This window comes from Budorcas taxicolor, chromosome 15 (assembly GCF_023091745.1).
Source record: "Budorcas taxicolor isolate Tak-1 chromosome 15, Takin1.1, whole genome shotgun sequence".
NCBI lineage: Eukaryota > Metazoa > Chordata > Mammalia > Artiodactyla > Bovidae > Budorcas > Budorcas taxicolor.
In genome coordinates, this window is record NC_068924.1 from 51,721,465 (window position 1) to 51,735,881 (window position 14,417).

Consider the following 14,417-nt stretch of genomic DNA (forward strand, 5'->3'; position numbering starts at 1 on the left):
ATACAGGATGTTGTGTAAAATCCTACTATTTCCATTTTTGGATTCTATGATGCCCGGTTAATAAGGAACATTTTCATCAGTGGCCAACGCAGAGAAGTATTAGGAGTGGGAGGTAGAATTTTCAAGCACCTGGTAAATCAGTGTTTTGTAAGTTGGAACTCTTTTAAAAGGTTTCCTCTGTTCTTTCTTTGTGAATGACTTCAGAGAGACTTGAGAATTGTCTTTGATTCTTCCTTTTCACCCCACCCTTCTGCTCTCTCCCATGATGATAATTATAGTAGTAAACCTTGACTTTCTTCTTAGTCTCTATGGTACTCAGGCTTGCTTTAATAAGAGTCCTCTACCAATCATTATCCCTATGGCAGGAACCAATCCTCTTCCACTTCTTCCTGGGGATTTCTGGGTGCTTATTGTTAGCTTTGATGGTTTTAAGAGTGCAGAGAGAACCTAATATTATTTTGAGGGTAGTATTAAAAACTAATAACGAAGTGACCCTAGCTGAGCTACTTTCTGTGGTTTGGGATGAGTTATTTAACCTCTCTTGGGTTTAGCTTTCTCATTTGCAAAAGAGGAATTATAGCAGCTACCCTAGAGAGTTGTTGAAATTAATTCATTAATTCATCTCCATTTTCTCCTCAAGTCCCTTGAAATTATAGTAAAGTAACTTGGAAAAAGGAATAATCAAAGGACAAAGAAGAGGAGGGAAGGTAAGATACCAGCAGGATTTAGGAAGATGGCAAGTTGAAGACTGTTAATTCTCTGACAGGGAAGAGCAAACTGTCTGTAGAAAGAGAATGAAAGTTGAAGTTAATCCATATAACCCCATAAAGATTCAGGAATTGTAAACGCTAGGTACCTCTGAAAGGGGGCTAAAAATAGGATTGATTGACTCTTTTAGACTCTCAGATCTTTTCCTTTCCTTCTATTTATTGAAAATATATTTCTTAATAATGGGAGACAGGTTAACTTCTGGAAAAATTGAACCAGAGTGGCTCTGGACTTAGAGCTTATAGGGATATGAGGGCAAAGATAAAGCAGCTGGATGAAACAGGTATTAAGTGAAAGTACATAATTTTGTCTTCTAAATATGTTTGTTTTCTTCTTTACTTTCCTCAGGTCTTTGCTTAAAGAAGCCTTCCCTGATCACCTGATTTAAAATTCATTCCTTCTCATTCTGATATTCATTGTCCTCCTTCCTGACTTTTTATGGCCCTTATTGCCACCTTGCAGATTTTTGCTCCTGTCTCCTGTTAAGTGTAAACACAAGAGTAGGGGTTTTGTCTTTTGTTCACTGCAGTATTCCCAGTGCCTAAAATAATATCTCATAGGTGCTTATTAATGCCTATTTGTTGAGTGAACAAATGAGACTCTTTAGATCCTTTTCAGAAGGCTCCTTTTCGGAAGGCTCACAGCTAGTTTTATGTCCCCAAGCAGAAGATTGGAGGATTTATCTCTGGAGAAATGACTGGCCTAAGAGAAAAGACATACAAATATTGATATTTAAGGGGAAGAGTCCATCATTTAAAAGTCTGGGTCTCTACTTGATAACTGTACAATGATACTCAATAGTCAGCAAGCCCTCCTTTTTCATAGAATCACCAGCAATCCAGGGAAAGCCTCCAGTGCAAAAGACAGAAACCAAAACAAAATGAAAAAAGGAAACAGTAGTGCATAGAACAAAATAAAATACTAAATAAGCGAGCATCTCGAATTTTCTGGTGGTCCGGTGGTTAGGACTTGGCACTTTCACTGCTATGGCCCAGGTTCAATCCCTGGTTGGAGAACAAAGATCTTGCAAGCCAAGCCTTGGGGTACAGCCAAAAAAACCCCACAAAAAACCAAACACATCCCCCGCCCCCCAACATCTCTTGTTAGAGACGAGACAGTATGGCATCTGTGAAACAAGAGAATGCTCTTTTATTTAAAAAAAAAAAAGAGGAACCTGGTTTCAGAGAACAAAATGTAAATGTTGGGAATAAAAACATGTATAGTAGATATAATTCAGTAGAAGAGAAAGTTTAAGGGATCTCCTAAGAAGAGGCTTGTTCTACTTTAAGATTAAAGTTTAGAAATGTGGGGGATAAAAAAATTCTTTAAAACTCAACTGCAGTATAAAATAAAATTTAAAAAGTATATAATGGTAAGAAATGACAGAAAATCTATGAATTGAAAAAACAGCAATAGCTTAATTAGAAGTTGATAGAAAAATGCCCTAAAGTTTGATAGAGAATAATATAAAATTAATGTAAGTTAAAATGTAAATTAAAATTGTTTTGTCTAATATTTGCCTACTATGTTTTTGTCCATCTTCTTTTATTTTGGAATTTTTTGTCTTTTTTTGAAAAGTATATAGTTGGAAATTAAAAAAAACTCATCTTAAGATATTTAAAACCTAGAGTAATTAGTTAATTTTTGATACATTTGGATTTATTTCTGCCATCATATTTTGTCTCATCTGACCTGTGTTTTTCTCATTTCATTTTTTTCTCTATTAGGGTAGTAATGATATAATCTATTGTTTAAATGTTTCCCTTCTCATGTTTTTGGTAACAACTTTATTGAGATAGAGTTCACATACCATGCAACTGACTCATTTAGAGTGTACAGTCAATTTTTTAAGCATATGCCCGAAGTTCTGCAACCATTACCACAGTCAATTTAGAACATGTTTAGCATCCCCAAAGAAACTTTATACCCATGAGCAATATGTCTTGCTTTTCAGTTCTCACGTTCCCTTAAACCTCCAAGCCCTAGGCAGCCATTGTTTTCTTTCTCAATAGATGTACCTAAAAAAAAAAAAAAGATGTACCTAATCTGGACATTTATAATAAATGGAGTTAATATATGTGATCTTTTGTGAGTGACCTCTTTGCTTGCCATAATATTTTAAGTTCATCTTTATTGTAGCATGTTGAATTATTCTATTCCTTTTTTGTTGCCAAATAATATTCCATTGTGTGGATTTATACCAAATTTTGTTTATCTGCTCAACAGTTAATAAAGACTTGAATTGTTCCTACTTTTTAACTATTATGAACAATGCCCCTGTGAACACTGTTATAGAAGTTTTCATGTAAACATGATGTTTTCATTTTCCTTGGGTAATTTCCTAGGAGTGGAATTGCTAGATCATATGATATCTTTGTTTAACCTTTTGAGGAAATGACAAACTGTTCTTCAAAGCAGCTGTACCATTTTATATTCCCATCAGCAACATATGTGGGTTCTAACTCTCTCCATTCTTGCCAACACTTGTCATTGGCAGTCTTTCTGTCAAAAGCTGTCTCAGTGATGTGAAGTGGTTCTTTGTTGTGGTTTTGATTTGCATTTCTCTGATAACTAAATGATGCTGAATATCTTTTCATGTCCTTATTGACCACTTGTATATCTTCTCTGGAAGAATGTCTATTCAGATCCTTTGTTCATTAAGAAATTGGGTTTTCGTTGTATTATGAGTTCTTTATGTAGTCTACATACAAGTTCCTTACCAGATCTGTGATTTTTCATATTTTCAGTGGTGTCCTTTGTTTTTTGTTTTTGTGTTTTTTCCGACCACACCACATAGCTTGCAGGATCTTAGTTCCCCAGCCAATAATTGAACCCAGGCTACCACAGTGAAAGTGCCAACTCCTAAACACTGTACCACCAGGGAATTCCCTGTATATGTTTTAAAATATAATTATATAAATGTGATCTTATATATATTATTTTTTATATATTCACATATTTTTATACAAGTGTATGTATAATTTTAGCGAACGCTTCCAAAGTTGAATCTATCAAAGTACTTCCTCCCACAGTACGGAAATGGTCTGTAACATAAAAATTCAATATCAAAGAAAGCTGTCAGTCAGGTGTAAAAATGGGTAACAGCATTTTGCCATGCAAAGTTTCAAAATTGATTCCCCTTTCTTGGGAAGCTAATGGAGGATGTGTTCCATCAAATAAAATGGAGTGTTTTTGGATTTCCTTCCCACGTAGGTCACCACAGAGCACTGAGTAGAGTTCCCTGTGCTGTAGAGTAGGGTTCTTACTAGATACCTACTTTATACATGATAGTGTATATGTCAGTCCTGTTCTCCCAGTTCACCACCCTCTCCTGCAGCCTCACTGGTATCCATACATCCAAGGAATAAACTAATTTTGAAAATGATTGGCTCCATGACAAATATAGTAAGTGTTAGTTGCTGACTGACTCACAACAGTTGTGTCTGACTCTTTGTGAACCCATGGGCTTTAGCCCACTGGGCTCATCTTCATCTGTCCATGGAATTCTCCAGGCAGGAATACTGGAGGGGGTTGCCATGGAAAAGATTCCCTTCTCCAGGGAATCTTTCTGACCCAGGCATCAAACCCAGGTCTCCTGCATTGTAGGCAGATTCTTTGCCATTTGAGCCACCAGAGAATAGAAGAGGATAATTTGAGAGTAACCAAAGGACTACTTTAATCCTCACAACAAAGCATATAAAACTGATGCTACAAACCTATCTGACATGAAGAAACTCAGGCCTTGAGAAGTTAAGTGACTTGCCCAAGGTCACACAATTAATAATGGGAGAACAACGCTTTAGTCTCTAGCAAATGGAAAATTAATTTAGATTTTAAAAGTTTTAAGAGTGCAGTAGCCCCTCATTCTTTTCAGCTTCTTAAAAATTTTTCCACTTTCTGCTGGAAATAGACTGTTAAGGTCAACATATAGGCCAAGGGATTTTTTATTTAAACTATAATTGATTTACAATGTTGAATTAATTTCTGCTGTACAGCAGAGTCACTAAGTTATAAATATATATTCTTTTCTATTGTTTATCATGGAATATATAGGACCTTGTTTATCTGTCCTATATATTCTGGTTTGCATCTGCTAATCCCCAACTTGAAATCCTTTCTCTCCCCACCCCAATCACAAGCTGGCAACCACAAGTCTGTTCTCCATATCTGTGAGTCTGTTTCTATTTCATAGGTATGTTCATTTGTGTCGTATTTTTAAATTCTGCATATAAGTGAGATGGTGTTTTTGTCTTTTTCTTTCTGATTTACTTCACTTAGTATGATACTCTCTAGGTCCATCCTTGTTGTTGCAAGTGGCATTATTTCATTCCTTCTTATGGCTGAGTAATACTCCATTGAATATGTGTACCATATTTTCTTTATCCGTTCCTCTGTTGATAGACGTTTAGGTTGCTCCCATGTCCTGGCCGTTGTAAATAGTGCTGCTATGAATATTAGGGTACATGTATTTTTTAGAACTAGTTTTCATACAAGGCCCTTCCTATTTTACTTCTTGTCTAAATTACCAAATGTCGTCAAGTCTTGGAGTATATAAACAATTATGTGTTGAAATGCAGATATTAGGAGTATATCCGAAAAATCTCTGTGGTAGTAGGAATAGCATTTTGAGGTGTAGATTATTGCCTTTTAAACTAAATGGGAATGACTCATACGTTGGTAAAGTTGGGTAGTCCCTGAAACTTTTTTTAAAGGAAGATTAGACAGAAGTAGAGGCTGTTCTCCTGTCAATAATTTTTGATTATAGAAAGTACTTTTTCTTTAACTTGTGCCTGGCCAACTCAGAAAGTTTCTGTGGCCTTGGCAAAGTTAATCATATTTAGATTCTGAACAGGAAACCTTTGATAATATGCTCTAAATAAAGCCTTATTACTTTTCAGAAGTATAAATGAGAGAGTGAGAAAGAAAAAAAAAGTCTGAGGGGACTTCCGTGGTGTTCTATGATTAAGAAACTGCCTTGCAATGCAGGGGATGCAGGTCTGATCCCTGGTCAGGGAACTGGTATCTCACATGCCACAGAGCAACTGAGCCCTTGCACCACAGCTAGAGAGTCCACGTGCTGCAGTGAAAGATTCTGCATGATGCAACAGAGGTCCTGTATACCACAAGTAAGACCTGATGCAACCAAATAGATTTTTTTAAAAATCTGAGAATTAGTGCAGCATTGGAATAAAGGAGAGAGACTACCTGTTACTGCCACTTGGTAGTTGTATAACCTTGGGCAAGTTGCTTTGTGTATCTAATCTGTTTTCTCATCTGTGAAATGGGAATAAAAATAACTTTCAAAGTTTTGTAAGAATTAAATAGAATCATGCCTGGAAATTGGAACAGTGACTCACTGTTGTGTACAGTAAATGTTAGGTACTACTGCTACCATATCCCTAGGTCTAGACATTAAAATTTCATTCAAGATCCTTAGAATCTATTATAATAAGTTTGGCATGCCGTGTTATTGTTGTATTATATATACCCAAATTAATATATGCATAGATGAGTTTGTGAGTATAAGTAAAATTAAAGACTTCTGCTCTTAGTTTTCCAGTAGGAATTCAAGTGTAACCAGCAAACCAGAAAAATAGGTCTAGACTAAAGTTATAGTTTACTTCCACAGAAGTTTTTCTATCAGAAGGTAGGTTTACACATTTCCTGAGCAACTACCAGATTTATTTGATTCTTTTAAAAGATACCTTATTTTACTTAGTCACTATAATTTAAGGCAGAAAGAGTTTAGATCAATTGAATTTGCCCAAGTTCATACTGTGTTAGGAATTACAGGAAAATGGTAGGAACTATGAGGAGTTTGAACTCCTCTGTCCTTCCAATCCATATACTCCTTTGTATTTCTAGCACCTCTCTCTCAACTTGGGAAACTTTAAAAATTATCAGTACCTAGGCCACATCCCAGATAGTTTAAATCAATTTCTAGAGTTAGACCTAAGCATCAGTATTTTTATAAACTTCTCAGGTAATTTTATTACATGGATTGAGACCCACTAATCTGTTTCAGTGCCTAGTAGAAAACAATATTCAATAAATACTTGACTGTTGAGCAAATACATCCTTGATTGCCCAGCTGCCCTACTGTAATTCATTCCGTATTATAGCCAACCTAGAGTACTTCTGTATTCACTTAAATTTTTAAGAGGGACTTCATATTATACTTTATACATACCTGCGGTTTGGTCCCATAGCATGTATGAGAAGATCTCAGGCAGTAGTTAATGTTTTGCTAATAGAATTCTGAATTTCCTTCATTACTGGAAAGAAGAGTAGATATGGAAATAGAGGAAGACTCAGGATTTCTTTCTTATATTCCATCCAAAGTTGAAGACATAGGTTGTAAGTAGATATTTATTGATTAGCTTTGTTTTTAAATGATTTAATATTTTTAAATTATACATGGTTCAAAAATAGATAGAAAGGGATGTGCGTTGAAAATTGTTCCTCTTCACCTCCTAGTCATAGTTCCTCTCCCAGGTTACCATCAATGTTATATCAGTATACTTCCAGAGATAGTCTGAACATACATAAGGAACTGCATTTATATGTATTTCCCATTTTTACCCATGTGGTAGTATGTGCATCATGTTTGTTTACTTCACAGTGTATCATATCTATAAATAAGGAATTTTATCAATGTATAATTGCTCTTTGTAACTATTGTTTCTCTGTATACCAAAATTTATTTTAATCAGTTACCTGCTGATATTTAGGTTATTTTCAGTTTTTCTCTATTACAGACAATGGTGCATTGACTAGATAAGTCATTTCAGTTCTGTGTAAGCTTACCTTCAGATAAATACCCTGAAATTCAAGGTATTGCTACGGCCAGTTTGCCATTTGGTTGGGAAATGAAATAGAAGCATGAAAAAATATGGAAGATTAAAGGTACAATGAAGCAATAGTGACCAAAAATTACTGTAGTAGGAACAATATTAAACTGGATTGAAAGGATAGGAATGAGCCTATAGCCAAGAATAAGGTGAGAGAAGTTGTGTATATACATGTAATATATTTGTGATTAAAATATACTAATAAAATTTCCTAAAATCTAAAGTTTTTGTACATGTATGCGCTTTTTAAAACACAGCTGTATAAAAACTCTTCATATCTTTATGAGAAAATATCTTGCTGTTTTCATTTCAGGTTTAATATTTTGATCAAGATTTTATCTTTTCATGCATGACTATGTTTTATTTGTAATCTCTCTCTTTTTCTTGCCCTTAGCCCTGGAAGAAAGCGGGACTTTTCTCCTGTTCCTTGGAGTCAGTACTTTGAGTCCATGGAAGATGTAGAAGTAGAGAATGAAACTGGCAAGGATATATCCTTTGCAAACTGGCTTATTCCTTAATAAATTTATAGTGTCTACAAAGATTCGTGTAGTTCCTAAAATGTTCTTTATTTTTGCTGTTTATTTCATTTTTATTCTGTCTGTTCCTTGCATGACATAGGATGTTACTTGTAAGACTATTAATACCTTATTTGGCTATAATTGTCTAACACATGGCAGGGGATTAAGAATTAAATTCCTGGAACTGATATATCTTTTGAGGGGATGGTTTCATGAGTCAAGTGAGTTGAACCAGTTTAGTGTCTAGATACCAGGAATTATGTCCTCATTAGGGCAAAGGGAATAGTTAGGTGTTTTTTTTTTCCGTTGAAAAAGTGGTCACACAGCTCCCATGCCTCAAAAACAGGTCTGATGTCTCAGAAACTTCTCCATAAGTGCCTCTTAAGCTTGGAAGGCTGTAGCTTTGCTTATAATTTGGTCCTGTCTGAATTTTCTGATTGGTATCATCATAACTAAGTAATCAAAAATTTCAGTGAGCAAAAGCTTAAATATGTTATCTTTAACTATTCATACACTTTTCGAGTTTACAAGAGTGGTTCAGAGGGTCCAGTCCTACTCCTTCTGCATGGAGGAGGCCATTCTGCCCTTTCCTGGGCTGTGTTCACGGTAAGTAAGTAGTTGATAGTGGAAGTTAATGTTAGTGAAACTATCAGCTGTGCCGTGTAGGACCACCCAAGGTGGACAGGTTATGGTGGAGAGTTCTGACAAAACATGGTCCACTGGAGAAGGGAATAGCAAACCACTTCAGTATTCTTGCCTTGAGAACCCCATGAACAGTATGAAAAAGGCAAAAAGAAAGAACACTGAAAGATGAACTCCCCAGGTTGGTAGGTGCCCAGTATGCTACTGGAGATCAGTGGAGAAATAACTTCAGAAAGAATGAAGAGACAAAGCAAAAGCAAAAGCAACACCCAGTTGTGAATGTGACTGGCGATAGAAGCAAAGTCTGATGCTGTAAAGAGCAATATTGCATAGGAACCTGGAATGTTAGGTCCATGAATCAAATTGGAAATCAATCAAATCTAAGGCAAATTGGAAGAGGTCAGGCAGGAGATGGCAAGAGTGAATGTCAACATTTTAGGAATCACTGAACTAAAATGGACTGGAATGGGTGAATTTAACTCAGATGACCATTATATCTGCTACTGTGGGCAAGAATCCCTTAGAAGAAATGGAGTAGCCATCATAGTCAACAAAAGAGTCCAAAATGCAGTACTTGGATGCAGTCTCAAAATGATGGTCTCTGTTCATTTCCAAGGCAGACCATTCAGTATCACAGTAATCTAAGTCTATGCCCTGACCAGTAGTGCTGAAGAAGCTGAAGTTGAATGGTTCTGTGAAGACCTACAAGACCTTCTAGAACTAACATACAAAAAAGATATCTTTTTCGTTATAGGGGACTGGAATGCAAAAGTAGGAAGTCAAGAAACACCTGGAGTAACAGGCAAATTTGGCCTTGAAGTACAGAATGAGGCAGGGCAAAGGCTAACAGAGTTTAGCCAAGAGAATGCACTGTTCACAGCAAACACCCTCTTCGAACAGCACAAGAGAAGACTCCATACATGAACATGACCAGATGGTCAATACTGAAATCAGATTGATTATATTCTTTGCAGCCAAGAAGCTCTATACAGTCAGCAAAAATAAGACTGGGAGCTGACTGTAGCTCAGATCATGGACTCCTTATTGTCAAATTCAGACTTCAGTTGAGGAAAGTAGGGAAAACTACTAGACCATTCAGGTAGGATCTAAATCCCTTACGATTATACAGTGGAAGTGAGAAATAGATTAAAGGGATTAGATCTGATAGTGCCTGATGAACTATGGATGGAGGTTTATGACATTGTACAGAAGACAGAGATCAAGAACATCCCCAAGAAAAAGAAATGCAAAAAAGCAAAATGGCTGTCTGGGGAGGACTTACAAATAGCTGTGAAGTGAGGAGAAGTGAAAGGCAAAGGAGGAAAGGAAAGATATATCCATTTGAATGCAGAGTTCCAAAGAATATCAAGGAGAGATAAGAAAGCTTTCCTCAGTGATCAGTGCAAAGAAATAGAGGAAAACAATAGAATGGGAAAGACTATAGATCTCTTCAAGAAAATTAGAGATACCAAGGGAACATTTCATGCAAAAATGGGCTCAATAAAGGACAGAAATGGTATGGACCTAACAGAAGCAGAAGATATTAAGAAGAGGTGGCAAGAATACACAGAAGAACTATACAAACGAGATCTTCACGACCCAGATAATCATGATGGTATGATCACTCACCTAGAGCCAGACATCCTGGAATGCGAAGTCAAATGGGCCTTAGGAAACATCACTGAACAAAGCTAGTGGAAGTGATGGAATTCCAGTTGAGCTATTTTAAATCCTGAAAGCTGATGCTGTGAAAGTGCTGCACTCAATATACCAGCAAATCTGGAAAACTCAGCAGTGGCCACAGGACTGAAAATCTCAGTTTTCATTCCAGTGCCAAAGAATGCTCAAACTACCGCACGATTGCACTCATCTCACACGCTAGTAAAGTAATGCTCAAAATTCTCTAAGCAAGGCTTCAACAGTACATGAACCAAAGCATATTCTAAAACTCTTATCAGTAGTATGGTATTGGCAGAAAGAATCCAGAAATAAGCCATGTATAAAAATAAGTTACTATAAAAAAATCCAAATGGATTAACTAATGAATTTGAAAAGATGATGAGAACGTTAATATATGGTGTGGTGCAGCCACATGAAGTGGAAGCCATAAAAAAAAGGTTGATAGGTTCAACTTTACTGAAACCAAAAATTCCAAGGACTCCAAGCAGGCTCCATGGGGAAAAGATAATCTCTAAAATAAATGATGTTGGGGAAACTGAATAGCTCCATGCAAAACATGTATCTTTTTCACACACACAGGAATATTCAGCCATGAAAAATAAAGGAATCTTTTCTTTTGCAACCACATGGAGGACCTTGAGTGCGTTGTGTTAGATGAAATAAGTCAGATAAAGACAAATAATATATGTTCTCAGCTATATGTAGAATCTAAAAAAGCTGACTTCATAGAAATAGAGATTAGAATGATGATTGTCAAGAGCTAGGAGGTGGGGGAAGTGGGGAGATGTTGGCCAAAGGGTACCAACTCCCAGCTGTAAGATGAATTAGTTCTGGGAATCTGTTAAATGTACAGCATGGTGACTGTAATTAATTGTATGGTATTCATACTTGAAAGTTGTTAAGAGAATAGATATTAAATGTTATCCACACACACAAGTGATGATTATGTGAGAGGTTGGAGGTTATTGTGATAACCATTTTGCATATACACATGTATCAAATGATCACATCCAGTGCCTTAATATTATATGTCAATAATATTCCAGCAGAGTTGGGGGAAAAGATCATAGGAAACATCCAAAGGGATGACATTTAGATGGCGAATCATATGAGCTTTTTTCTCCTCTCTTTCTTACTAATTTTCCATATTTTTATAATGTGAATATATTAAAAATGTTAATTAAAAATAAAATGAGAAAATGTGATTTAAGAGCTTTGATTTGTTTTATGTTATACATTGACTGTTATGTTAGTAGCTTACCTTGGTTCTCATTTTTACTGCTAGTTGTATGATCCTGAGAAAACAATTTCCTTTCTCTTGACTTCCGTTTCCTCATTCATGAAGTGTAGGAGTTAGCCTAGATAGTTGTCCTGTTTTTTTTTAAAAGTTAAAAAAGCGTTGATGACGTTTACTAACACTAATTGTGATGTATTACTCTCAAAGAGTCTAGTTCATTTGAGGAAGAAAATCCTCAATTTCAGCTTTGTTTAAACCAATAAAATTGTACTGGCTCATGATATTATGATTTCTTTTTCAATATATTTTTAATTGGCACAAACTTACGTGTACTGCTGCTCTATCTTAAGTGAATCTTTAGTATATTTTATGACTTATGCTGCTTTCAAGGTTATTTCATTATCTGAGTGTCATATTTGTGTGATATGCTGAACCAAGATAGAGACTGACTCACGGTTCTTACCTAGAGAATTTCCCTTCTAGAATAGGGAAAAGATAACCACTGAGTGTGGATGAAAATCATACGTGATAGCAGAGTTCAGAGGGGCTTTGCTTAGAGGTGCTTATTCTGTTTCATGGAAAGCTAGGAAGAGTTAAATTTTAAAGAGGGATTTCACATTTTGAAGTTGGGATAGAGCCAGAATGTGTATCAAGAAAACAGAGTCATTAGTTTTAAATTTTTTCTTTAAAGGGGAATTCCTTTAATTCTCTTGGGATCCTTTATTTCTGATAGCAGTTCACCCAACAAAGTTATCATTAGTTATGGGGAAAGATTTGCTAACCTTGATGTATCTTAATACTTTTCCTTTTCCTCCTAGGCAGCAATCATTAGTAGAGTTCAGTGTAGGATTGTGGCTTTGGATCTTCGAGGTCATGGTGAGTGAAGTTCTTAATTACTCACTGACTCAATGACACATTTGCCAACCCTTTTGAATAGTGTAAAGTATTAAAAAAGTTCACTGGGTCTGGTCATTTCCATTTGGGCATTTTGAGGAAAATCCTAGCTTTTAGTTTTCACAAATATTTTATAAATTCACACACATATATATCTTGTTGATAAAATGTCTGCTAATGTAACCAAATTCCAATGCTGGTGGTGTATAAGGAATGTGGAAAAATCTGCTACTGTAATTATCCTCCTTTGCTACTGTAATTATCCTTCATAAAGATATGTCTGTAACAGAAAATCCTTGCTGTGCCTATCATGTACAATTATAAAGTCCCCATTTCATTATCCTAAAGTGAGATTTTTGGAAGACAGTACTCTTGATTTTATCATTTATCTCCTTGGGAATTTTATTTTTAAAATATTTTCTTTTTAGGTGAAACAAAAGTCAGGAATTCTGAAGACCTGTCTGCAGAAACAATGGCAAAGTAAGTAATACTGTTTATACAATCACCTGGCTCACATTGCTACCATAAATAATAATATATCTTAATGGCTTTCCTGGTGAGATTGTTGAATAATAAATAACAGAGAACATTTTGCTTCTTTTTTTCCCCTCTATATCTGGTGTTTCTTTACTATTTAATATTGAAAGAAACCCCCAGTTTCTTGATATAGTCAATATGATAGTCATCATTTAAAATGGTGCCCTGAAAATTTTTCAGGGAACAGTTTAGTCTGTGTTAGCTTTTGAAAAGTTTCCTTCTGTTCACAGACGTGAATAGAACCTGAATATCTACTGGGGACCCAAGCTTGAAAAATAGTTGTTTACAAAAGGCCCTCTAAGATGTTCTTAAGATATCCTGCCCACATACTTTTTCCAGCTTTATAGTAAGATGGGAACAAGGTATTAAAGAATAACTGATTATACCCTGGACTGCAAAGTAAAAGATGAGTATAGCACCTATAGTGGCTCTCAAACCTGGCCGTTCATCAGGATTATCTGAGAAATGATTTAAAGTACAGATCATTCAGCCCTGCCTCACAGCTCTTGAATTCATGCTTCTACCAATGGGTCTGGGCATTTATATTTTGATAAATTTCTATAGAGGAATCTGATGCAGCCAGTCCCATGACTGGTATTTGGGAACCACTATTCTGTATTGTATGGGCTTCCCTGGTAGCTCAGTAGTAAAGTATCTGCCTGCCAGTGCAGGATACACAAGTTTGATCCCTGGGTTGGAAAGTAGGAAATGGCAACCCACTCCAGTATTCTTGCCTGGAACATTCTATGGACAGAGGAGCCTGGTGGGCTGCAGTCCATGGGGTCACAAAGAGTTGGACACGACTGAGTACATACACATACAATGTTCTATTTTGTAAACAGGCTTTTTCAAGGTACCTTGCTTTTAATACGTGTTCTCTTCATGTGTTTAATGCATGCTCTCTCAAGTATTTTTTTGGCACCAAAAATACCTTGTCCCTTCTTACTTTAGCAGCTTGAATCTGGATATAAGTAAAGTTGAATCTGGATATAAGTTCTGTTTTTCCTTCAGAACCCAAATTCATGTGGCCAAAATTGTATTGTTATAGTAGATGTTATTTATGTGATTTCCATCTTCCAGGCTTTATTAAGTGTAAATTAAACATACATTTAGAATAAGTTATTTGTTTTAATCCATAGTGTAAATATTGTCAGCTTTTTATCAATGAGGAAATTGGCACAGTAACTAACCGTGTGAGGTCACACAGTTAGTGGACCTGAACTGTGATCATTCAACCATAGTGCTTGGCAAAGAGAGAGAAATACCAATGTGTGAGAACCATTCCACTCA

General features: G+C 35.9%; 1 protein-coding gene and 1 non-coding gene across 3 annotated transcripts in view; both read left to right on the forward strand.

Annotated features, from left to right (window-relative positions):
• PPME1 (protein phosphatase methylesterase 1) overlaps nucleotides 1–14,417 on the forward strand; it is a 51,334-nt gene that overhangs the window by 13,642 nt on the left and 23,275 nt on the right. For both annotated transcript variants that reach the window (XM_052652472.1, XM_052652471.1), the window contains exons 2-5: nucleotides 8,014–8,107; nucleotides 8,651–8,743; nucleotides 12,515–12,572; nucleotides 13,019–13,070. In XM_052652472.1, coding sequence (XP_052508432.1) covers nucleotides 8,014–8,107; nucleotides 8,651–8,743; nucleotides 12,515–12,572; nucleotides 13,019–13,070 — 297 coding nt within the window. The remainder of the gene's footprint in view (nucleotides 1–8,013; nucleotides 8,108–8,650; nucleotides 8,744–12,514; nucleotides 12,573–13,018; nucleotides 13,071–14,417) is intronic.
• Nucleotides 1,713–1,784, forward strand: TRNAE-UUC (transfer RNA glutamic acid (anticodon UUC)). Its single transcript has one exon. It is a non-coding gene; the product is annotated as a tRNA-Glu (tRNA).